Source organism: Homalodisca vitripennis, chromosome 4, assembly GCF_021130785.1.
Source record: "Homalodisca vitripennis isolate AUS2020 chromosome 4, UT_GWSS_2.1, whole genome shotgun sequence".
NCBI lineage: Eukaryota > Metazoa > Arthropoda > Insecta > Hemiptera > Cicadellidae > Homalodisca > Homalodisca vitripennis.
In genome coordinates, this window is record NC_060210.1 from 175,370,824 (window position 1) to 175,398,570 (window position 27,747).

The 27,747-nt window shown below is 31.6% G+C and overlaps 1 protein-coding gene across 2 annotated transcripts in view; it reads left to right on the forward strand.

The window, feature by feature from the left end:
• Positions 1–27,747, forward strand: part of LOC124360701 (E3 ubiquitin-protein ligase MIB2) — a 103,588-nt gene that overhangs the window by 64,540 nt on the left and 11,301 nt on the right. The window contains exons 13-14 of one of the 2 annotated variants that reach the window (XM_046814529.1): positions 12,013–12,188; positions 26,283–26,491. In XM_046814529.1, the coding sequence (XP_046670485.1) occupies positions 12,013–12,188; positions 26,283–26,491 (385 nt within the window). Of the gene's footprint in view, positions 1–12,012; positions 12,189–14,014; positions 17,733–26,282; positions 26,492–27,747 lie in introns of those variants that run through there. The other variant, XM_046814530.1, reaches the window with a different exon arrangement.

Below are 27,747 nucleotides of genomic sequence, written 5' to 3' on the forward strand. Positions count from 1 at the left end.
ACAGAATTTTGAGTAATCCAATGCTGATTAGAAATTACTGTAATTATATGGTAGTAATTGACACATCAGATATGACGTATACAAATGTTGACGAACTGAGAGGTATTGGAAGAAGGTTTTTTTCCATATTATAGGAAGAATCAGTATATGATATCTGTCATTGAAGAAGCTAGCCTACCTTGAATTGCAAGAAAAACAAATGTAGTTCACATTAGGCAAGGAGAAAACAAAATTCAAAAAAGGGAAGGAATTTTCAAACTGCCAGGAAATATGGAAATATGTTGTGCTGTTTGCAGCAAAAAGAGTCTACAAGGGGGTGGCAAGATTAAAAATCTAAAACTGCTTGCAATAAGTGTGAAAGAGAATTGCACTGAATATTTTATCCATATCTTATGTGCTAAATTTAATGCAAACTCGTTTTTTTATTTTGTAAGTAATTTGTTTTTGTCAGTCTACTGAATTGAGAGTAGGCTAAACTTTGTTTAGTTCACATGAGTCCAATTTCATTGCCACTATCATAAATTGTACACCTGGTTTAGGTTTCATGATCCCTTGACCAGATAACTGTTGGTAAGCTATACTACTGAGTCGCTGAAGTGAATACTCAAGATATTTACAACAATTAAGACTTTTCTATATGTGTTTTAGTTGTGTTTTTATAGAATATAGTGTCTGTAGAGTGTGTTACTCAAACATTTCTTGTTTACATAGAAGCACCTTCTAATACCCTACTGGTATATTAATGTAATGAAAATAACCAAAACCCTTAAATTAAAACTTTTTATTACATACACATGTTTCGGTTTTTAACCATCATCAGTGTACATTAACCTCTAAATAAATAATAAACAATTAGATATACACATGTGGACCTTTTAAACATATGTTACATTTAAATGACACAGTTGTAATTTTCTTATTAGTAATCTGTATTTAATATTTTAATAAAAAAAAAAAAATTGGATTTGTCTTATTTTTCAGATTACTATTTAAAATGTTATGAGGATCTTTATTATAATTTAGATAAATATGTAATAATTAAACACAAAAGAAGAATTACATATTTATTTAATTATAAATACAAAAAATTCATACTAATATGTTTTGCAAATAAATGGCATATATTCAAGTAGCTTATTTTATAATATACAATATAAAAAAAACAAGTAAAGGTTCTGGTTGAAACAGCCATTTCACTGAAACTCTGCAGATCCCATAAAAATAGTCTGGTATTTTGGCTTACTTCTTGTAAAATAGCCTGGTCTCCAAAGGGTCAAGCAATCAGAAAAAACACCCAGTTTTATAACAAAACAATTCATGCCTTTTGCACCATAGCAATGCCCTACTCATACTTCAGTGCTTGTTCGTGAATTTATTACCAAAAACAGTACTGTACAATGCCCCAGCCTCCTCCATATTCTCTATACATGGCTGTGTGTGAATTTTTTTATTAAAAAAAAAGAACCTTTAAGGGCCCGCCCTTTTAGAAGCATAGATTACATTAAAAGTGCATCACAGAAAGAGCTAAAGGCAATCCCAAAGATCGGGTTTGAGAAGTGTTTTGAGGATTAGAAGAAGCGCTGGCACAAGTACATAATATCTAATGGGAACTATTTTGAAGGTGATAACATTTCATGTTCCATGTTTAACCAACAAAGGAATAAAAAAGTTACAACAAATATACATATATATAAAAAATAAGTGTAAATTTTCATAAAGTATCTACATTTTATAGCAGTTACCCTTGCAAATTGTTTATAGTGAAATTGATGACATGTGGATTAAAATAAATAGCAACTGTTACAAAAATAATCCATGGCTTGTAGCCTCCGCAAAAGTAGATAAAAAATAGATGAGGAGGGACACCACACCTTCTAAATTGAATAAAAAGCTTATTGCACAGACTTTAGAACAGTTGGAAAGAATACATGTGTGTGTGTGTAAAATATTTTAAAGTCTGAATTTCTTATTAGATATTATAATTAACACTAATACTATGGATTATTTACATTTTAGCAGCTGCCATCAAGTTACAACATTAGTACCAAAGGGTTTAGCAGTTAGGGCCAAAAAGTTATGTTCTGAAAATACAAACTTTCAAAATTCTGTGAAAATAAACTAAGAAATGCTCTTTTCAATAGAAAATGTCCTCCTAGGTTTCAAAACAACCAAGCTAGACATTGTAATGTTAACAAAACTCAAAGAAGGGATGATGTAAAATGTATTAAAAAATATTTTCTAAGTACACAACTAAAACAAAATTCTCAAAACTTCACTGATGCCAATCAAAAAAATATTTTGATGTAATTTTCTCAAAAAGAAAATTTCAATGCCAATCCTATAAGACAAATATTGATATAATAGCAAAATTATAAAATCAACCAATTCGTTTGCTAGTTTAAAGAGTTTCCACTCAAAACCTTTTTTCAAATTTCCGGTTTTACCGGTTGGAATTTTTTCCGATTCTCCAGTCCATTTTGAAACCAAATAAACAAATTAGTACTGCATTTCACCCTAACGCCGAGGGTGACGTTTAACATCACCAGCTGTATTTGCAGAAAATGCCACGAAGTTGCGGTCTAGCAAATTTACTCGCTAGCGATATGCAGAAATTCGGTAACGATTCATCACTACCACCTATTTTAAGCTCCTTAGTTTTAACTCTGTATCTTTCATTGTGTTAACATAACCTCGTATATACCTAATAACTTTCCTTCCTGTGATGTTTAGAAAATATATGTATCCAATTCGGAAAAATAAGGAGAACGAACAATTATTGACATAGCGCTACCGCGGGGCAGACTGCAGTCCAGCTTTACGGGTCAGAGGTCTGCGGTACACGAACTTTCGGTACGAGACCATAATTTTGGCGGTACTCAAGAGCGGTTCGGTACAACCAACAAATTAAAAAACGTTAATATGAACTCTACTTTTAACTCTGTTTGGCCTTTTGGGGGAAAACAAGTTTTAGAATACCACGCTACTACAAAGGCACTTGCAGATTCAGAGAAATTAATATATTTTTAAAAACACAAGTCATATCCTCTACCTTTAGCTTTTAAAATAGTATTTTGAAAAGACGTGTGTTACATAAATTGCACAGGCCTAAAATGTACATCATATGTTTGACGGTTCCATAAGGGATAAAACCAGTTATTTTCGTGTATCAGCAGAATGTTTGACCTGATAAGACCCCTTTTAGAAAAGAAAATGATGGATTTGCGACAACAAGTAGTGCCGAGAAAAGGCTCGTTGGGTCCGACATGAAGCACAGCAATGACAGAATGAGCTTACGGCCGAACGGCAGAAGAAAATTTAATGTCTGGAGTTGGCGGAGGATTAACAGCACCGTGTGGTACCGCTCTAATGCCCACCGATTTCCGCGGATTACATAGGTAAAAACACAGAAAGTGATGTTATGTTTTGATATCACGTTCACATCCAAATCTTAACTGAACTAGCTGCGTTTACTCTGGCAAAAAGTTTTGTGTCCGACAGTAATAATCGCTAGGCTAAAGAGGCGCAAGGGCTCTCGCGACCGCCTCCACAACCAATATTGGACAGTTGTGCAAGAACTGGAGAACAGTGTCGGCCATTACATTTTCAATTATAAACATTGCCGAGATATCACTGCCGAGTGTGAACAAAAACTATTTAAGAACCAGTAATTGATAACGTTCATTGTACTCGTATTGTGGAGCCAACAATGGAAGTATTCTGTACTGGTATCTACTCTGTAGATCGCGAATTGATCGCATTACGGTAGCTTCGGTAGCAGATCACTTTCTGACGCGTCCTTCATGTATTAGTCATACAAAGTAAGGGCTCTGTGGTGTAATGGTGGCACATTCACACGGCAAGTTAAAGATCCGTGTTCGTGTCTTGGCGGAGCAAGTACTTTTGTGATTCAATGTTTATTGAAATTGTGTGTGTGTGTGTGTGTGTGCATATATATATATATATATATATATATATATATATATATATATATATATATATATATATATCTTATATATATAAAAATCTTGAGTCACGATGTATGTTGCCAATAAACTCCAAAACGACTGAACCAATTTCAATCAAATTTCACATGTATCCGTAATTTAGTCTAACTTAGAAGATAGGATAGTTATTATCTGAATTATTCGCTTATGTCGTGAATATAAACGAATAAAATGAAGAAAAGTTTTCAAAGCGCCTGCACATTATAACCTGCAATTACGAGATAGATACGTATATTAAACAGTTAAACACTATTTGAAGGCGCTAAGTTATGATGTATAATTGTCTAAACTAAATTTTTGGTTGAACTTAAAGGTTGAGTGGTAGACCACTTTGTAATAAAATACATTATGCATGTACAATACATTTTTGACATATTTTCTTGATCGTGACATCAAGGTAAAATCTACATCGGGGTTGGAAATATAATTTACTTCAACCAGAAATGCTCATACGCGGGCAAAACTTACGAAAAGCGTGCGAAGCCGCGGGAAACAGCTAGTATATATATATATATATATATATATATATATATATATATTTGCCAAAGTACGTAGAATTTGAATATTAAACTGGAAAAAATGTTAAAACTCATAGACTGCAAACAACTTAACTTGCAAAACGAATGGTTGGTGAGTAAGTTTAGCGCAAAACTACAAATATCGAGTTCCTTGGTAGTATACCGAAATTTTTATGGACAAATCTAAAGTAGTGAAAAGGCGCAGAATTTATAATCCTAAATAAAATATGTAATACTCAATAAGAATATGTAACATGTACAGTATATATTGTTCTAACGTATACCATAAAGTAGCTAATTCAACATAAATCAATGGTTTTTGATGTCAGTATAAAATATTGCGCCCAATAAATCGCTAAATCGTAGTAATCCCAAATAGATGTCATATTAGGTAGTTGCAAGTTTATAAGTCTTAGTTAAGAAATGAAACACACACAAAATGTTGATTTTCAGAAATATAAAAGTTTGCAAAAAACGCACAAAAATATAAACTAGTAAGCAATTTTTATTGTTTACACTAATATAGTCATTGTGCCACTCACTACGTATCTTTTCAATTGGCGTTTTCAGCCCGGGCAAAAGCTGATCACGACAGTAACGACACACAAATATACTTATTCTTTCGAGGCCAACGGTAGAAAACCACACTCACAGTCTGCTAAATGGAACTTCAATTCTTCTGGTTTTAAACTATATCAGTTTCGCCATATACGTATTTAAACAGTTTTTATTTTTCAAAACAAAAACAGTTAGACTTGAGTCCTTGCCATTATAGAGAAACACGCGTAGTTTCTGGAACACTACCTTTTTGTATGACTAAAGAAAACGTATTAAACTGTAAAAACACGATATGTCTAGAAAGAGCTGCTCATTTTAGTAGTGTTCATTCTTGCAAAATGAAAATTCAGTTCGGTATAAATTATAATAGATGGGTGTATATGTAATTTTGTTTTACTCTTGCAACTTTGCGGCTGGCACTAACTATGCCATTACTTTATAAGTTGCTAAAGTCTAGTAATGAGGTCCATTAGAAATTTCAATTAAAAAAGTATTTTAGTTTGTTATAAACACGAAGATATTAAGGGGGAAAGTCCCGCCTTTAGATTTGAATTAGGCGCGTCAGCGATCAGTTGCCGTGGACACACGTCAGCTGGCTGGACCGACTAATCGTTGAGTGGAAGCCTGCAACAGTCAGTTATACTCCTCTGCAGGTTTGTGTCGGCATGTTCCTGCCTGCCTGGGCAAGCTGTAAGTCGATATCGTGTCGGGCTGTAGCTTTTGTCGTCTAGGCCCCAGTTCATACCTTAGACATACCTTCGGCTATGTAACAGATTTGTTAGAAAAAATAATTAATCAAAGTCGGTTAATACATCAAGGGAATCTGGTGGTAGAGTTACGGTAAACTCTTGAGAATTAGTTGATATTACAATTAGTCTGAAAAGATGGTCGCCTTCTTCAGGTTTCGACGCTCGAGGTTGCATAATATTGCTAGCTTTGGCCATATTGCCATGGCTTCACCCAAAATGAACAATCTTATTCATTTAAGATTGCCGCTACCCGTCCAATCTTTCGTAATATCGTGGAACATTCAGCATTGGAGTACACCATCCCGGAGTTATGGCCGACACCTCGAGGAAAGCAGCGGTCGACCTTCACCGACATGATCAGATAAATGAATAAGTTGTAGTAATTTAAAATAATTTTAAGTTTTAAAGTTTTCAATAGAAGAAATTCAAGTTAAACATTTGTCACTTCAATTAATTATATATTAGGCCTAACCGTTAAAGTTTAATTTCTTTTCTTTTCCACAGATTACATTTTATTAAATTACTTAGACTATTATTAAATAAAAAATAGTAGGAAGTTCCATTAAAATACCTGTGTAAGAAATAACGTATATATATTTAAAAGATAATGGCAAAGTTTAATGAATAAACATGCGAAATAGATTTATTTGTGAATTGTTGTCCTGTAGTAAAATGCGGTTATTTTACTAACGGAAAGTATTACTATAGGCCTAATATTAGTGCATATTATATTTAATAGGATAAGTTTCCAATTTTTTATTATTAGTAATTTCAACTACAGATCTTTTATCTGTCGAAAATATTTATGAAGAAAACTCATTGGTAGATGAACAGTTCAGAGTTTGTAATTTCTGTCTGTTTTGTTATAAACAGAAAATTATCGTTCCGTCTCAGTATAGTATTTAAATTTTGAAAATTCTGGTTTGTTCTCATATTTATAGTCCAATAGTTATTATAATTTAAGTATTCTAACTACAACTCGTTTTTTGAGTTTTTTTATTTTAGCACTTGCAAGAACCTTCCACATTTCACGCGAACGGACAGACGGTACGGGAATTTGCCGTAAAGCACGTAATTGAGTTGTCACCGAGAGTCACTCCCTATATACGGCATTTCATTTTTCTTTGCAAACAACATAAAAGAAATTATTAACTCTTATACTATATTGTGTTCGATGATTAAGTAGTAAATACATATTACAACATTTTAATGCGAACGTTGAGTGTAGCTCTAGTTTAACAATCTTTTCTGCTTATACTAGGATATATTATTGGAGGTTGTAGGCCTAATTATCGTATTTATGTTCTCACACAAATAATTACGAAAATTTTCGCGTCAAATTTTAATAACAATATAAACTTTTATATTATTGTTATTGTATTTCTAAACCTTTGATTATTGAACCATAATTATGATTAGTCTATTTTTGTATTGATCTCAATTGCAACTTAAAGGTGGTCTTGTGTAACTCACATCTACAAATACATTCTTGGTTATTGCGAGCGATTTCGTTTCAGTAAAAACTTAGTTTAATGTACATCTGTGTACTAGCTACTGATTTTACTTATGTACAACAATTCACACACTACCTTTTGGTAATCAAATTTAAGTTTTGCACTTACAGTGTTTGAATATGTTTTGTAAATGTCTCGGTTGTATTTATTGGGTTCATTTCATCCATTCAGGCTGGGAACACCTCTTGATAAATTTAATTATAAATATGCTTGCACTGAGGGTGACGAAACAGAAGCAGAACTAAAAAAAAAACTAATGACTAATGATACCAGAAAATATTACGAAATTTATCCTACGGACAACAACACATTTGTGGCCTGATTTACGTATTATCCTGTTTTACTCATATTTTTAGTACAAATTAAATGTTGAAAACAGATTTTTTTAACTTGATAAAAATAAAATTGGATTTATGGTATCAGAACAATAATTTTATTTATAACAAAATTATCGAAAAAATTTGGAAGACGTTTTCATACATGTTTAGAGTTTCAGTTGAATAGTTTCATTGAAATAATTTATGTCATAATAGCTGTGTGCCATGTTGAAGAAAGTTTTAATGTAAAAGCAATTATATTTGAAAATAATGATAGTTCATTCATGAACGTGCAAAGTATTGTACATCAGTGTAAAGAGGACTAAGTAAAATAAAGTTAGATGCACAATGAATTTTTCAAATAAAATTTGGATAATAGATACAGCAATTTCTAGAGTAAACCTCAACTTAATCTGAACCCAAGTAACTAATTTACATTGAAAATGTATTCCTTTTGCTCTGACTTTCCACGAGATTATTCATGTTTAAAACAATCAGTAAATCATTACTTGTCTTTAATTTCGTTTCGACAGTGAACATCTGTCATAGTCAATAATCTTTAAAAATTATCCAAATTATTAACAGTCACAATTATTCATAGATTTAAATATTACATACAGGTACAATTTATTTTATTCTTTTACTTAAACTATACGATTGTGTATATTTTTAAAGCCATTATTTTTCATTTGAATGAGGAAATCTTGGAGAATGTTGAAAAATGCATACTGCTCGGAATTCAAACATAGGTGCTTAGCCTATGAATTACGGCAGGTTCTAGGGATGACGAATTCTGACAAAGGGCCAAAATGAAAGTTTTATAGGTTTTCTATATTCAAAATAACAACTTTCTAATATTTATTATTAATACAGGGTGCGGCAGCATAACTTCCTTTTTTAAAATGCGCGCCATTCAGTTAGTTGATGTCATAGCGGAGCGCTAGTGGTCTCATTCAAGAGGGGGTACGGTAAAGTTTTGTCCCGACACGGTTCAGTCGCCATCCTGCGTTGGAATAGTGAGGAGCGTGCCTTTGCCGTTGAGGCCTACTTTTCAAGCGGATGTTCGGTTATTGCAACACAGCGTGCATTTCGGAATCGCTTTAATTTAGCCCCGTTGGCTCCCGTCCCAGACCGCAAATCAATTGTTACATGGGTCACTACATTCAGACAAACTGCAAGTGCGACAAAACGAAGAACTGGAGTCCCTCGGCCCGTTAGATCACCTGAGAACATTGAAGCAGTGAGAGCGTCAATGTTGCGATCACCACGGCGTTCTGCGCGCAAACACGCATCTGCCCTTGGACTATCCGATCGTTCTGTGAGAAGAATTCTTCGTGATGATCTTCATTTTCATCCCTATAAGATGGCGATAGTGCAGGAACTTTCAGAACGTGACTTCAATTCTCGGATGAACGCGTGTGAGCTTCTTCTTGATGTCGTTCCCGAGGGTGCTATTGTTTTTTTAGCGATGAAGCCCATTTTCATTTGTGTGGGTCGGTTAACAAACAAATCATGCGCTACTGGGCTGACATCAACCCTCGAGAATTGCATCAAAGGCCTTTGCATTCACCGAAAGTCACAGTGTCGTGTGCAATTTCCTCAGCTGGAATTATTGGTCTCTGGTTTTTTGAGGAAAATGAGGTTACAGTGACAGTGACTTCGGACCGGTATGTAAACATGGTACAGAATTTTTTTTCTCACGGCTAGAAGATTTGGATTTGGGGGACACTTGGTTCCAACAAGACGGTGCAACAGCACACACTTCGAGAGCATCGATGGCTGTTTTGAGGGAAAACTTTCCAGAGCGCCTTATCTCAATTAGAGGCGATTTGGAATGGCCGGCACGCTCTCCCGATCTGTCACCTTGTGATTTTTTTCTATGGGGTTTTTTGAAATCCCGTGTTTATGTGAACCGTCCAAGAACCCTACAAGATTTGAAGACCAACATCCAAGAAGAAATTGCCAACATAACACCTGCTACGCTAACAACAGTCATGACAAACGCCAGAAATCGGCTTACGCAATGTATGGAGAATGGGGGACGTCACCTAACAGATTTGATCTTCAAAACAATGTAAATAAAAACTTTAGACATGTACCTACATTTTAAAACTAAATAAATATTTTCTGATGCATACAATAGTTTTTATTGAGTTAAAAAAAAAGAAGTTATGCTGCCGCACCCTGTATAAAGCTGTCTCTGTATGTGAAAAAAGTAAGCCTATATTTTATATTAATTTATCCCAATTAGCTATAGATTTTTTTTTAGTCAAATAAACAACTATCACAAGTAGTTTATGTTTAACTGCTTTCAAAATATTCATGATCAATACAGAGTGGAATCTTATTAGGTCACTTTACACACACCACTAACCATTGGCTTGGTTTAGTTAAAGTCTCATTAAATATACACAAGTTTTAGTCATAATCCACAGTAATATTTTGTGTAAATATTAAAAGAGATGTGTATAGATACATTTACATATTAAAAAAACTACATTTTATAGAAATTTTAAACTAAAAACTTATATAAAAAAATTGATTATTTAGTGTAGAACACCAATAATAACCACTCTCGACTGGAAGGATAAGAAATAGACAATAGGCATGTCATACACCAGGGTAGTTTAAAAAGAAAGTTGCTTTAACAAAATCACACATATAGCATTTTGTCACATACACTTTAAGAAGCAACTCTTAAACTAATTTTTAACATATACAACATTTACTTTGATGCACTTATCCTATTTAGGTGCAAGCTTTTCAGTAACGATTGAATAAAATTTGTCACCAAAGCACGCAACACGTCCCACTGGTTTTTGTGGTGGCAAGGTGTGACACCACTCCATTGATTGATAGTCTTATTTGTTTCACCCTGACATAAGAAACCCATATTTCTTCACCAGTAACTACTTAATTTTTAAAATATCATCACCTTCATACCGGATAAGAAACTTAAGAGTTGGTCTCATTCTCTTTGTTTTAAGTACTATACATTAGTCAATAGTTTGGATAACCATCAGGTAAAAAATATACACTAGTTCTGTGTTAATAAGCTCTTATTTTCCTTAATGTTATGATTGTTTTGTTCAGTGAGGTCATCGGTAACTTCAGGTGGTCGGCCACTTCACTTTTTATTGTGGTTAGTTTGTAACAAAACAACGGGCATAATTTTTAACTCTGCAGTATATATACTGTCGTCTTCATACATAGAACACAATTCACAATGAATTTCTATTGGTTGCAGTGGTAATTTTCAACACCATGTTAGAGCGTGAATAACATAGCGACGTTTACTGTGATATTGTCAGATGCGCAATGAATGTAGTTATACAGCACCACTCACCCACTGCCTTCACTTGTTCAGCAATGAGATGCTTTGGCAACTTAGTTTCTGAATGACACTCATACATATATTGGCATATGTGTTCAATTTATGGGTTGAAATTGTCCATGATTGAGATATGAAGTTGTCCACCCAGAACAGATGTGGTTTCTGTACAATTGTTTCTGCAAGGTCAGATAAGGGGAACGACTTCACAGTAAACTCATAATAATTAGTTCTCTGAAAAGGTGCCATTGCTTCCAGTTGCCATTTACATCAGTTTCAATGTCACAAGGTCGCATTGATGTAAATGTACCACACAAAGCCATTACTGTCCATAAAAGTATGGTACTAGTCATCTGTGTTGTTATATAAAATAATTGTGTAACTAAGGGATACCTGTCATACAGCTGACAGTACAATCTATAACAACAAAGCTTTTGTTGATTGGTGCTGCTGCCAAACGAATTATATTTCAACTATCACAAGACCATGTATGTTTCAATTCTGCTAAAGATTTGTGAAATCTTCATTGTGCTATTTTTATGTGTGCTTTTTAAATTGACATAATTAGTTTTCAGTTTGGCAATTGTGCTAATTGTTACGAGAGATTGTGTTTCATGGAAACTTCCAGAGTGAGGTATCTGCACTTTATTATAACCCAGCAGTCAAGTGGTCAAAGGCTGAAGCAAATTTATTTCTTGTTCCATGATGATGTATTAATTATTAAAAGTTAATCATATATTTCCTTATATCTTTTTTCAATTAATTGCAATGGAAAATATAATTATTAATTATTCACTGGATTTGAGATAAATTTGTATGATGCAAATGATTTATGACCATGTGTTTACAGGTATACATGAAATGTTGACTGTTGAATTTGGGAAAAGTAACATACTTTATTTATTTGTTAAAAAGATTTCTTATAATCTACGCTAGTCACATTTTTTTACACTCTTCTGTAATTATTATTTTATGTAATATACATGAAATATCAAATGTATAAAGATAAAACATGTTTCAGATTTGGGCAGAGCTACAGGCCACTCACACGGACTATCCTGTGGCTATAGCAATAGCTTGTTACCTAGTGCAAGAAGGCTGCTCTATAGATAAGACTAACGCTAAGAAACAAATTCCTTTTGATCTCATTAGTCCTCCTGTTCAAGAAATTGTTAGGCAATATATCCCATCAAAAATGTAAGTGTGACATTTTATTTTTGTTTTAAAGATAAAAGATTTTATAATTTTTATTGCGTTAAGTAATACAGATTTACTATGAAAAATAAAATATATTTACTAAACAAAATTATATACATAAAAAAGACAGTATTGTATATAAATTACCCTCTACAAAGATAACATAATTTATTTGTGAGGACGAGCTCAGTTATTAGTCTTTGTACACCAAGCTAATGCAGTATGGTATTATATAATAAATAAAGATAATATTCAAATTCATACAAATACAATAAGTTTTAATTATATTAATATAAGGTAACAATGAGTGATTAGTAGGAAGTCCTGTTTCTTGATAATTTTATACAATTTAAATAAAATATATAACATTAAGGCATATATAAATAATGCCCTTAATGTAAAAAAAGAGGGTACATAACTTTAATTGTATTATAACTTAATATTTCTTTGTAGAATATAGTTTGTGTATTTAGTAGAGTATGAGATGATATGTTTGTGTTACACATCTGTGTAGGGTATGTGTGTAGAGGCAAGTATGTATTTGTTTTTGCATTAGTATGTGTGTGGGCATCACTAGTGTAATGAAGCGTTTGCCTTGTGTATTGGTGCCTCTGCTGCATGGATCTCTGTTCAAGAACTAACTACTCAATATAGTTGTGTGTGTGATAAAAAAATTAATAAAAAAGTACCTTATATCAGTTTTCAGTTTGTATTCTTTAACAACCGGTTTTGGGGTTAAATAAAACTCCATTATCAGATTGGATTGTGAAACTTAAAATACCTTGTTCTTCAATAAAGGTCTAGAATACAATAAAGAAACACATAATGAGCAAATAAATAAATATAAACAAAGTAAAAATTAACTTTGACTATATAAACAAGTAGAATATAGCATGACGGTGGCCGGCTGTCTGACATGCGCAACTGACTAGCCCACTCCAACTTGTCATTGAAGAGATCTTCCTTCTATCATATGTACTTTCTTCACTCTTTATATTCATGATAAGGGTTAAATAAATAAAGGTAATATTTAAATTCATACAAATAAAATAAGTTTTAATTAAATCAACATAAGTGATGAGTAGAAAATCCAGTTTCTTTATTTTCTTGACCCTGTTAAAAAAATACAATTTCAATAAATACAGTTTGTTTAACTCATTATTGGGACATTCGATGGTTGTGGAGTAGATTTCGTACCCTTCTAAGGCATCAAGTGCAAGCCTGTATGATGTAGTAGTTGATTACATCTATTATAATGTTGCCATACAATTCACAGCATTGAAGAGAATTAAGGAAATTTGTCATAACCACCAAAAAAATATAGAATCGAACAAGCAGATAATAACTGGCTGGCAAGCCACTGTAGCATCATACCCTAATTATTTGCATGGTAAAAGTTAATTTTAAATGTTTTTATGTTTATTTATTTACTCATTGTGTGTCTCCATATTATATTTCGAACTATGCTATGTAAAGTTTAAAAACCTGACAGTTAGGCTTTAGTCTGAAACTGATTGTTGTACAAAATTGTGTATAAGTAAAGAGTGATATAAGGTCCTTTCTTTTATTAATTTACACAATTCCAGAAGCATTACCATGAAAACAAAATTAATTTGTTGTTTGTGTTATTGTTAAACTTTGTTGTGAAATATTTATAGTTAATTTGGTTTCTTGTAGGATAATTGTATTGCAAGTTAATCATTTGTTTTGTATTAAGATAGTTTTTATAAAATGTTTGTGTATAATGAGGATCCAGAAGATTTACAATAGCAGATCACTTGAATATCTAGAAGGTTTATTAAAAATAGTTGCCTTCTGCGTGACAGTCGGTGACTCCAAGGTAGCCGAGGAAGTGCTGCCCTACGCTAAGATGTCGTGTGATGTACTGACTGTGTATAGCCGAAATGAAGTATGCAAGACAGCTACTGACCCAGCAATCAGTGATGAAACAGTCACAGGTTACAGACTGCAGATCTCCAAAAGAGTGCAGGCAAAGTGTCCTCTAACCTGGACCACTGCTAGCTTCTTACAAATATTGGAAGCTATTTAGTTTTACTGATATTCAAGGTTAAAAATGTTATTATCAAACCATTGTTTTTTTATTCTGGCCAAATCAGAGGATGCCTGACTGAATGTTTTGTCCCCTTCACTGTCGGCATGTACTAACACTGTTATCAGTGAATAGAAAGAGGATGTTTAGTTTTGAGATATTATTTCTCTAAATTAAATATAAAAGGGGACCAAGAGTATATCCCTGTAATACACTGTAGTTTATGGCTACCTCATTTTTCTTGAATCTGTTTACGAAAACAATATGAAAATGACCTTCTAAATAATTGACAAATCAATATAGTAATCCCTTTTTCATGCCGATTAGTTTTAATTTTGAAATTAATTTTTACCTGTCCGCTGAATTAAAAGCTTTTAATAAATACAAAAATGTATGACAAGATATGTACTATTGAATAATGCACATTCTCAGTGCTAAATTTGAAATAATGCATTAGCTGTATTTTTTTCTCACAATCTATATTAGCAGCTTCAGATAATGTTTTTTTATGCATAACAATGTGATAGCAGTACTTATTTATCCACAACTTAAACAACAGTCAGAGGTAAAGATTTTGGCATATAATTAGTTACTAATGGCAGTCCATATTGAAAGTAAGAATGATCTTGGCAGTTTTAAAAACACCTGGACATTTTCCAAAACGAATGTTAATATTTATCAGGTGTTCTGCGGATTTATCACATAGGTATTTATCTTTAATAAAACTTCTTATCATCCCTGCACATGTATTATTGGAATGATTTGTTGATATTTTTTTAATTGACCAAAGTTAGCAAACCATGTTCTTTGAAAGCCCCCAATGAAAAATAATCCATACCTGAATGCCAGCCTGCAAAAATTATTAACAATTAATCAGTATTAGACACTATCACCTGTTGCATCAATAATTTTGATTGTTTAGTAGCTAAATTATACACCTTTAATCAAGAAATGCAAAGAATTTCTGTACCATAATATGAAACAATTGTTTAGTGGGCATTTTAAAATTCCTTTTTTCTAGTATATAAATGATATAAACACACTACTTACTATATACTTTTTGTTATATGTATATGGGTTTCAAATATGTACTGTATGGGTTTCAAACAAGGACAGATGTAATCCAAGATTTCAGTTTAATGTATACAGTGATTTTTCATAATTTTTGTGGGAGCTTGTAGAGCTTGTATCTTTCCATTAAATATGTTTATGGAGTTCTATACTTAATTCCAATTTTGATTTTTTTAGAAGATTGCTAAATTTGACCCATTTGTATATTTTAGAAAATGTGTCTCATAATGTGAAATCTGGTGTTTGGAAAATATAGACACATGTATAGTAACTGAACAGTTACAACTGACTCTAATCACAACAATCCAAAAGGAACTGTTTTGGAGTTTTACATAACAATTGTCTAAAGAAGTATCACTAGCTGTTGTATTTTAAGTTTAATTCACCTCACACAATTCATATCACCAGCAAAAATACAAAATACATTACCTTGTACATTATAATTAATTGTAATATTCATAAAATCATTCAATAAATTGAGGCAGAATGGAGTTATGGCTGTGATGAATAGCCAAAAGCTCAGAGGGCTGACCAGCATAATTAAAGGTCAATTATAAGCTTTTGGCTATCTTTTGCACCTGATGAAACAATGAGAATATCTCTTCACCTAGATTGCACTGTATTTTGTAATCTAGGTGTCTCTGATGTCAAAACGATGTAAAGAGTTCATTTTTGAGCTTCTTCATCAGCAACTTTTTTTGGACCTCTTCAGACAAACATAACTCCAGATTCTAGGAGTCAAGTCTGTGACAGCGACACTGTACTTAGAGGAAGGTGAGATGGAGTTAAATTCAACATTGACAAATATAATAAGTAGTAACTAAATTTTTTTTCCTGGAATGATGTCGAGGAATTATATGTTAGAATGGTATTGTGTTTGTGATAACTCAGATGTTATAAGGAACGAATAAAGCTTATAATTATATAATAGATTTTTACTTGGAATAGCTCGTTTATTTCACTATTACACTATTTTGTAAATGCATCAAACTTTTAAATTTGGATAATCTTAATTTTGTTTAATTTGGACTTACCTTGCTTATGTCTATCTGAAAAATAAGCTTCTTTGTTAAATTCTACAGAAATTTGTCTCACTAGATTGATATATTTAACATGTACCCATATAATCACATATTTTTGCAATACGACGGTCACTGGGATTAACAACTGCATATCATGGCCAATTGTGTCTTAGTTGCATTCAGACAACAGCTAGCTTCTTTGGAATTGACCTCTGAGACCTGTAGTGAATGAAACAACCTTGATTAATAAGCATACAAACACTTTTAGTTTTTCATGCGTACTTTTTGAGGTATATTCTTTCAATATTCAATGAAATGAAATGATTTATTAGCCCAATAGAACATTACAATGTTATAACAATGAGTTACAAAAATGTTTGAGATTTCTTTTTTTCTGAATAGCCAATAAAATATTGAAAAATCTAGAAAGGGGTTAAGATATTGACTATGTATTTAAAATGTGACATCTTCCACAATTGTACGACTAAAACTAAATAAAAGTGTTTGAAGTTTAACATGTTTTATGGAGCTAAAATCAAGATGGCTGAAGTACAGTTGCCTATTAATTAAAAGTGTTGATTACGTAAATACAATGCTTTAGAAATAGACTGGAATTAAGAGCTTCCTAGCCAAAATCGTCTCCCTTGTTGTTGTGTGCTGTACATATTACTTGATATTATGTATATAGTGTTCTATATGTTATGCTCATATCCATCACGGCACATTGACTGTATTTTATATCAGTAAAGTTTATTACATAAATTTAATATACCATATTATCAATGCAATTTTACTATGCAAGTATTTATTTTTAAATGCCAATTAAAATATGTAAATAGCAAGAAACAATAAATGCGTAAAGAAATAACCTAGATACATCAAATAGAAAATATGGTATTTCAGTATCATAGTGATCATAAATGAATTTTTAATCCAACATGTTAGCTTTTGCTGTTTAGGCTTCAAAGTATATCGTTTATTTATGCCTATTATCCCAATTTCAAAACTTCTTTTTTAATGTATGTTTTAATGTATATTTTAAAGTTTTTTAACCTTTAACTCTTGAGCTGGCAGTGGCTGGTATTAAACGTCATATTCCAAGTGTATTTACATAATATAGTTATAACCAATCACAATGTTAATTGAAAACAACTTGGTGTATAGAAGACAAATTCATATATTTCTGTATTATTTTAAATCCAAACACAGAGATTGACAAGTAATTTTCAAGAGTACTTCAATTCCTATAAAATTAATCTGCAGCAATGTTAAAATTGTAAAATTGTGGTCGCACTTGCTGGAAATATTTTAATAATAAATCATAAAAATATAAAAACTGTATATTATTATTAAGAAATGCACTTTTAGAAACAGGTATTAAAAACTAGCTGTTACCCAAGATAATTGCTGTTGTTGTTTTAAATTTTCAAAATCAGAGTCCTTATATTACTTTGTAAAGGCACATGCTGTAATGTGATGGAGTCCTATACAATTTTTGAAATGTAAATAGGCATATATTAGGTACATATGTTTTCGGTGTTCACCGTTAGAAGTATCAGACTTTAACCTGACTTGACTCTTATGTCAGGTTGTGCACGTTTAGGGGCATTTCCAGGTCGAACTAATTACATATCATACGCCACAGCTGAGTCTGCCTTATTTCCCCGATCAAGAAAATACAAGTATATAGGTTTCATAAACCTACTTGAGGCAAGAAGCGTTTACTTCTAGCTCAAATCATATACCTCCGTTCGAAGATATTTTCAGTACCAAGTAGAGTATGCCTTATTGTACCGACGAAAAAAAAAAATGTATGTAGGACTGAGAAGCCTACTTTGGGTAAGAGGCTTCTACTTCACTTACATTACACCACAGTTGAGTTTACCTTATTGCCCTAATCAAAAAACTATATGCATATGTAACGCTAAAAAATCTACTTCAGTGAAAAACTTCTACTTCCGACTCATGTAAACTACTTTGGTCTAAGATATTTCCAATACCTTAGACGACTGCCTTGCTGCCCTGATAAAGAAAATATTCACACATACGTAGGACTGAGAAGCCTATTACAGTATAGGGGAAAATCCTACTACTACTTCCGGTATAAGGTGAAAATTTCGTGCAACACTCCAAAATAATTGTTATAATTGTTGTTATTATAATTGTTACTCCAAAAGGTTTTGAGTTATAGAAATTGTATTGTTTTTCTTACTGTAGTCTGGGAAAGTATGGATGGTCAAGGAATGTTTAGCTATGTCATTTCTCTGTTTTTCCTTAAGACACTGTTAAAATGCTATATCACAAAGTCAAGGGAGCCAATCAGTTTGGAATACCTTATGTGAAAACAATCACATCTTTATTCATTAAGGTTGCTTTATAACAGTGTTTAAATATTATTTAAAGCAAATGCTGAGATATTTTTAATTCCTATCTCACGCGATCTGCAGTAAAATATATATATATATATATATATATATATATATATATATATATATATATTAACTTTGTATTTTTATTATCTGAATTATATTACTGATTAAAACACTGTAAAATAATCTTTTATAAAATTTAAATTTGGTGAACTTTAGCTGAGTGTCAACAGTTGTCTAGTTTCACATAACTTTTGATTATGAAACGTTAATACTACCATTTTTTCTGAATTCTAAAATATTCCAGGTACTGTTTTTAATCATATTCTTTATATGAACCTTCCTTGGATTTCAATGAATACATTACAAAAGATTTAACCACTTTGGTTCAGCCGTTTTGACTAAAAGAAAACGATTGTAGAGTATAGTCCAATATCGTAAATTTTTAAGAGCTACAATAAGTTATTGAAGTTTCCGTAAATTGAAAATGTTGTGGTTAAAAAAGAAAGATTTGTTATAAAAAAATAAATTATAAAAACAATTTTAGGATTTTTGCACAATTTATTATTTAATTTAAATCATATTATTTTGAACAAGTACATATAGGATATATTGAAACTGAACCAAAAATATATAAATCGTGCAATATAAAACCGTACATGAACTATAAAACCTACAGGCGTAGGTGTGCAACTGTTATAAAATGTTATACATTTATTTATTTGTCTATATTTTAGGAAATGTGTAACATAAATTGTATAATATAAATATTCGGTTATGTTTATATGCTGTAAATAAATAAATGTACTTTCTGTTACTTTTAGGAAAAGTTTTATTGTAAAATTGAACAATTTTTTCCTATCTAAAACAGTTGTGATAGTAATCCTAACTAATATAAATGCGAAAGTGAATTTGTTTATTTGTTACGCTTACACGTGTCAACTATTCAACCGATTGTACTGAAATTTCACGTGAACATTCTTAAGGTCCCTGGTTAACATATAGGTCTATTCTTATTTCATAAATGAAAAAAAACTACACTATAATAATAAAGCCATGTCACACACAACTGCCAAATTGTAATGTGTAATTGTAATTTCACATTTTGCTTTACAATAATAACTTACGTTTGTAAAAATTACACATTTGAGAAAATCATATCAATGTCGTTCTCTAGACACAAACAGAAAATTCCAAAATGATCTGGTCTTCTTTTTTTAATCTTAGCGTTACTTCAGTTTCATACAGCTACCAACATAGGTAATAGAATTTCACAAATTTTTTGCTTTGGGAGGAAATTTTTGACTTATTTAGTACAATGGACAACTGCAAACAATGTATTTTCCCTAAAGGGTCATATGTGTTCCTAATCCATTTTACAGTGAGCCGTAAGAAGTCACAAAAATACTTCTTACTAATAAACCATTTCATTGACTACAATGATTCAAACTGAACGAAGAATATTTCTTTCTAAAACTAGAGGTACTAGAGTTTCTGTTCACTATCAATTGCAGTGATTGGTCAAAAAGACACATTTTCGGATATTCTTTGGCTTGGCCGGAGTTTTAAACTAAATTGTCTGATGTTGCACGTTTCTATATCATTTCTTACACTTATTATATTGGATATACATAGAAACATAAAATTAATCTAAATATGTAGTTTAGAACATCCTGAGTCCAATGAAACTAAAATCGTTGAGATATCTGGAAAAAATAACAAAAGTAATCTTCGTTGCCTCTTTGTTTTACATAATATTTTATATGCACAAGACATTTCACACATAGGAATAATAGTTTGATCTAGAACTAAGGAAAAGAAAGTAAACATATTATCTGTACAAGGAACAACTGTAATATTGGAACAAAATAAGACAATTACTGCTGGCAGAGCTAAGTTATTTGTTGAAATAAAATATACTAATACTTATTAACACATTCACTCAGCACGAGTCTCACCAATGTCTGATTTATAATACACTTTTAGCTGAGAAACGTACCGGATTTCACCAAATCCACTCTATTCTGTATAATTTTATAAACGCTTTTTATTGATTTAATTGGGGATGGAAGCGGAGAGAAGTTAAAAAAAATAATTATTACATGAGTCACAGGTGGGTCATGCCGCACATGAATGCTCACACAGTTATTTCTCATCTGGAGCTGGTTATTTCGCTCATTTTGTGTCAATTTCATTAGAATTATTTCAATAGTATTCTAATTGAATGTAAAACGTTTGCAGCATGAGTCACGGGTGCCCATGATATTAAAATGTAAATAGCAAACACTGTGGTGCTGCTTAATAAAACACAATATGGTAGTTCCATCAATTTCACCTAGTCCGGTCCAGTTAAAAAATGTACTCTAAAGAATTGATTTTATTATGTTAACCATAACTATTGCTGAAGAAATATTAGTGTGTTTGTTTTTAAATATGTATGCATCAATTAGGTTATTATATTTTAAAAATACGACTGTGTACTCCATATTCAGAAGCCAATTTAACCTCTTTAGAAAAAGGAAACAAATTATTTATATTCTTGACATTAATAGGTAGATTTTTAGATAGCTGAAGTGCTAAATAAGAAAACTTAATTTACTGTCGTTTTACAATTTCTGCTACTGAGAAATAAATATTCTTAACACTGTAAAAATAAAAAATGTATCTCAACAGGCATATGGAAAAAATTGGTGATGTCCGTTGGAATAAATACATACAAAGATGCATTTTCCAAAAGAGGAAGTGGTCATAGTGGTGATTACCTCAGAAGTTAATAAAATGTTGTCTGAAACATCCATAACAATTTAACATTGAATGTATGTTCCTCCCCATTAATTTTGTATTCTAATATAATACAAATGGGAGAAAAATACAAAATTCTTAATACTCTTTTCTTGCATATATTATTCAAGATGTAAAATATTCTTAAAACACCAATGATGTAAGAAAAGATTGGATTTTTTGGACATTTGATATTATTCAGTGACAAGAAATCAGTAACAGTATGTTTCAAAACTTTCAATCTCATCCTCAAGTGGATAACTAATCTAACACATTACTACAATCTAGATTAAAAATAAACAAATCATACCAGAGTGTTGTGACATGCTTAAGCCAGGAATCCCAACAAATATTGTGTGTCAATTCCATGCACATTATCTCTAAAACATACACTTAATAAAAAAACTGTTAATTATTGAAATCAGACTTACGAATACAGGTCATAATAGGTCTGCACTGAACGACCAATCACTAAAAAAAAAGATGGTGACAAATCAGGAAAAAGGGGTTGGGTCTTTTTTATCATTGGTTCATTCTAGATGAACTTCCCAAAACAATGCTGAGTTCTCATTGGATTATTAGAAATCTCTAATCTGTTGGATACTTTAGGTTTCCCTGTTAGTTCATTTTTTAGAATTGGCAACCAAAGTGGCCTAATTTCGATTGATGGTTGGCTGATCAGTTGATCCCCTAATTTAATGCAACCATAGCATTGAAGTCTTACATCATTGTGGTGTGGAACTGTAAGAAGATTTTCAATTATATGTGACTAAAGAATGGTTTTGCATGCCTGGACATGAAAAATATGGTCAAGAACTAGCCAGAAAATGGGCTGCCATACATGAAATACCTGAACCAGGATGTTAGCTGATTAATGCAATCCTTACCCTTTTAGAACCTACTAACAATATATCATTCTGTAGTCTTTTAGTCTAAAAATATTAATTGACAACATATCAGTAGATGGATGTATCTGATTAGATTATAAAACCTTTATTATTAACTTATATTCTACAAAATTTCAACCCCCAACCTTGTGTAATAATTAAGTCCACAACAATGTGAGAAAGAAATGGCACTGTTGGTAGTACAAACTTTCATGACAAATTCTTGTCATTCTTGCTTGCTATTTAAATTGATATTTGTTAGCCTGCTGCTTAATTTTATTTTTAGTTCCTTATCGTTACTGTTTAGTTTTTTTTTTTTTACAAAAATTAATTATTAAATTACTAGTGACATTGGTAGAAAGAAGATACTACACAGTAGCAATGCTTATTTCTTGCAAATGACACTTGGCAGCCTTGCTTTTTGTTGCAACTGATGCATAATACTAGGATATCTGTCGTTATGTTTATTATGTCAATTTTTAGTGCATTTGTAGTCAGTTTGTCATACTTCTAAATAATGAGAGCAACAGTGTGAAAGAAGAAACTACACAGTTGCAAGACTCAGTTTGTCATGACGGACACTCTTCAGTAGTAGCTAATTACACTACACAACTAACTACCTGCCATATATTACATTTGTTTATATTGAGATATCATGTTTGAAGATAATTGCAAAATATTTGGACAAAGATAAAAATTCAATCAATGCCAAAGTTTACATTTTTGTTATCAATTCACAATTTAAGATTTTGACTGTTATTATTATTTCTCCCCATATATTAGTCAATTTGGATATTTATAATTTTTCGGAGACTCTTCATAAATACCACAACACATTGCAACAGAATCTTCCGCTTAGTTAACCGTCCACTGAATCAGTTGAATGAAAGTGCAGCAGATAGACTGATGAACTTGACACCCAACCATTAACAAACAGGATGCACGCCAAGCAGAGTATTACTTCTCACAATAGATAATCCTGTTCAATAATATTCTTATTAATGTGTGTTTTGTATTTGTATTTTACTTTTTATATCTTACACTTTATCATTATTCTGATGTAAATGATATTATTCACTGTATTGCTATATTATTCTAAGCCATACAAAAAAAATTAACAAATATAGATATAGTTTTTTTTATAAAGAAATATCCAAATAATTTTCAGACCCCTAACAAATAAGTCTTAAAAGAAACATGTATGCATTTAAATTTTAATATCTGTAAATATTTTCCAAAATCATGTAAAACAGAATAAATTCATTTTTGGAAGAAAAACATATCGTTAAAAGGTCAGTAAAATATTTGTTTGCACAAAGCAGTATTTATTTATTTCACAGCACTTTCAAATAAAAAAAAATAAATAAAAAATAACTTGACTCTATTATTGTTCAAGAAAAAATTTTTTGTATAAACCATTACAGTTTTGGTAAAACTGACAGGTGTTTGTCATGAAAAGTCTGAAAAACCCATTGCCCTAAACGGGTTAATAAGAAACTCAGGGGAAATAAGACAATCAAATGAGATACCTTGGGCAGTAATCTGGGGCATAGACAAGCAAATCAAGGAACAACTATGGAATTACGACTGAAGGGGATAAGCACATCAGGTTGGATATAAACAGCCTTAGTTTTGATGGATTTTTTTGTAGGGCATAGCAAGCTTAATGAACATCTTAGGAATCTTGGACAGGAAACACCCTATCATCAGTTGGTAAATGTGATGTGCTAGCATTGAGAAGAGTCAAAACTCTAGTTTTGCATCAAGTTCGAGTAGGAGAGCTACACATTCTTGACTCCATTCAAGTGTTAAAGTTCTTTGAGTATGTAGCTCTGACAGGACTACAGGGTTGAATTATTCCCTATAAGATAGGATTAGAGGAGCATAAAAACATTTTAAGTTGTATTGCACTTTACCATGATCCCCATGACCACAGAGAAAAATGCCTTCACTTCTTTGTGTCTTGAATCAATTCAATAACTACATTATTAAAATTTGGTTTTTCGTTATTCTCTTAAAGGGAATCTAATCTGTTAGTTATTCCCCTAAGTTTATATATATATAATATATATATATATATGTGTGTGTGTGTGTGTGTGTGTGTGTGTGTGTTATATATATATATATATTCTTTTTTCAATGTATATGTTATATCCTAAATGAAATCTATATATTTATATACAACATATTAAGTAAACTATTTTAACTTCAAAATCATATAAATGCAAAAATGTACTGACTAGTTCACACACATTTTTGTGTGAACGCAGATGTGCATGCACACGTGTGTATTTAATTTTAGTTATTCTAATAGACCTAGCAAAATATATAAATATTATTGAATGTATAATGTTTGTTTAATAACTAAGGTGGTAATTCTAAGCAATATATGGGTCAACCTCGATTTTTCTCATATTACAATATAATGTTCCAATAGTCAATTAGAAAAGGAAATGACTAGAATTTCTTGCCGGAAAGCAGTTATAGGGAGCAGGCAATCGCCAGACGGTCATATATTGCTTAGAGTTACCTATTAGTGATCAGGGGCACTCACGTGATCTGGGCTTCAAATTTGGAACTACTCGAGTTAATTTTTTTTTCTAAAAGAGCAAGCAGCGCGATGCGCTGCGCAGCGGACAGGCATCGTGCGTGATCCTTTTTTTATTAAAAATTTCTGATAAATTGTTATTACATATTACAATATAATGTAGGTAATGTATGAAAAACAATTTTAAACACATAATTACATGCTGGAAAGCAAAGTAAACCAATATAATCCGCCCAATACAAAATCTCCGTAAAAATCTGGTAAAGGAATCTGTGTCATTCCTTTGGCCTGAATCAATTCAGTATAGACGAAGATCACGCACGATGCTTGCCCGCTGCGCAGCGCTTCGCGCTGCTTGCTCTTTTAGAAAAAAAATTAACTCGAGTAGTTCCAAATTTGAAGCCCAGATCACGTCAGTGCCCCTGATCACTAATAGGTAATTCTCGCGGTTGCCTGCTCCCTATAACTGCTTTCCAGCAAGAAATTCTAGTCATTTCCTTTTCTAATTGACTATTGGAACATTATATTGTAATATGAGAAAAATCGAGGTTGACCCATATATTGCTTAGAATTACCACTAAGGTAACACACACCAATATTGTATTAAAATATTATTACTGTCTTTTTGAAAACATTACAATATTGCTATGGGAAAAATAATTGTTGAACCGTTTTAACCCATTGTGGGTGAAATGCAGTGTCCTACCATTCAGTGGACCAGAGGCCAAAAGGCACACATGCTGTGTCCTCTATTCTGCGTTTAGCAATAACCACAGCATTTCTTGACATTTTTGATAGAATGCATTTGCATGCTCTCAGCTAGGTGTTGGCATTTTTTTTGTTTTTTCATAATAATACAATAAACATCTAGTAGAATGGGATGTTCTGTTACATTAGTTTTGTTTATATATGGCGGTCGGTTCATTTGTTCAGTTTACAGCCTCGAATAAATGTGAGTAAATATTCTGGTTTTCTATTTATTAGTTCAGATTTATTTATCTAAGAAATGTATGACTAATGTATGTGAATATATTTTAGAATAGGAATTAGTGCTATAAAGAACTGCTTTGAGTAAACTAAAACTGTGTATGCTCCATGGTTTGTCAGCTGCCACTGCAAATAACTGATTATTAGTGTCAAGTGCTCAGGATTTTTGCCACCCGCAATGGGTTAAATATTTAGGCCTGAAACGTTTTATAATTTTATAATAAGTAGTTATATTGGTTGATAGTTAATATATATTCATATTAAAAATAAGATTAATCAAAATCTCAATTTTGTTTACATCTGAAACAGTATGAATGTCTACAGAATATGGTATATGTGCTCGGAATTAGGCGACAATAATATTTTACTTTGTTTTTAGGAGTGGCAGTGTAGCAGAGGGGGTAGTTGAGGAGGAAGTGGAGGAAAGATCAAGATCTACTCCTGTAGAATGTGGTGTTTGCTCGGAGTTAGCTGACAGTAATGTTCTGTTGGAGCCTTGTCGTCACCGTGTTGCTTGTGAAGAGTGTAGTGCCCTTATGAAAAAGTGCATTCAGTGTGGTTCCCAAATAAATAAAAGGGTTACTCAAGGTAACTTGAAAGAGATTTGTGATTTTTATGTTTTACAAAGTAAAATCCTTATGGTTTATTATGAGTTTAAATTTTAATATATTTGGGGCTTTTTAATTCTGTAAAATTGATATTAACTCGTGTTAATTAGAGAATTCACTAAAGATGTAAATTTAAACTAAAAGAAAAGTATGCAAATTAACTAGATCTGAGACAAAATTGGTAATTTTGTCTTAAAAATTGAAGGAACATCCATCAAGTATAACAAATAGCATTAATAAATAAATGCTATTAGTCCCCGTATGTTAGAAATTTTTGAAGACTGCAGGAGAAAATGTTAATAATTCAACCTATGAATGAGATATTTTTTATTAAACTGATAAATATACTGGCTAAACTCAGATGTAGGTCAAACTAACCAGTTTCAAGGCCAATTTGTGCTCAAATTTTTAAAACCCCTCTTCCTTGTCTTCACCTGTTCAATTTTTTTCTAATATTTGTTTCGTTGGTAAAACTTTCCATGTTCTAAAGAAGGTATGTGCCTTGGTGTTGAGGTTGATTCCTCAAATGCCTAATCATCAATGGCAAACCTCTCTTAAGTGGTGAAGGCTTGTGTGTTATTAATGCATTTATAAATAATGTTTTTTTCTTTTCAAGGTTCAGTAATTTATTAATTGGAAATAAATTGGGTTAGCTTTAACCCAATGAGAAAACAGTTAACTTCACCTCTCTAGGACTAAATGGTTGAATTGATTTTGGCAAAAATGCATGTGTGTACTAAAATATTAATAAAATGAGTTTAGTGACAGATAAGTTAATACATTTTTCAGGACATTTTAGTCTATTTGGTTGCTCTACAGTAGTGATGTTGCTTTCTCTAAATATTTATTTTCTTTAGTATTTATTTGCAAATAGTTTAGTAAGTAGATCCAAAAATTTAAAGCAACTATCAGTATTCTATTACTTTTTTTGGTTTATCTGTTTCAATTATTTTTTATTCACAACTGCATAATATTTTTACATGGAAAACCAGTTTTGATTGGATTACTTAATTATAAAGCATAATAACGAAACAATCAAAATTCAATTTGATTTTTTCACTTTTTGAAGATTTAATGACAAGCCTGATGAATGAGTTTTCTGGGACATGAGATAAAACTGTTTGTTACATTCAATTGTTACTATTAAAACATTAATTAAAATAAACTATTTACAGTACATAAAATGACCATTCATTTACTTTTTATAATTCACTTTTGTGTCAGTCAGAGTATCTT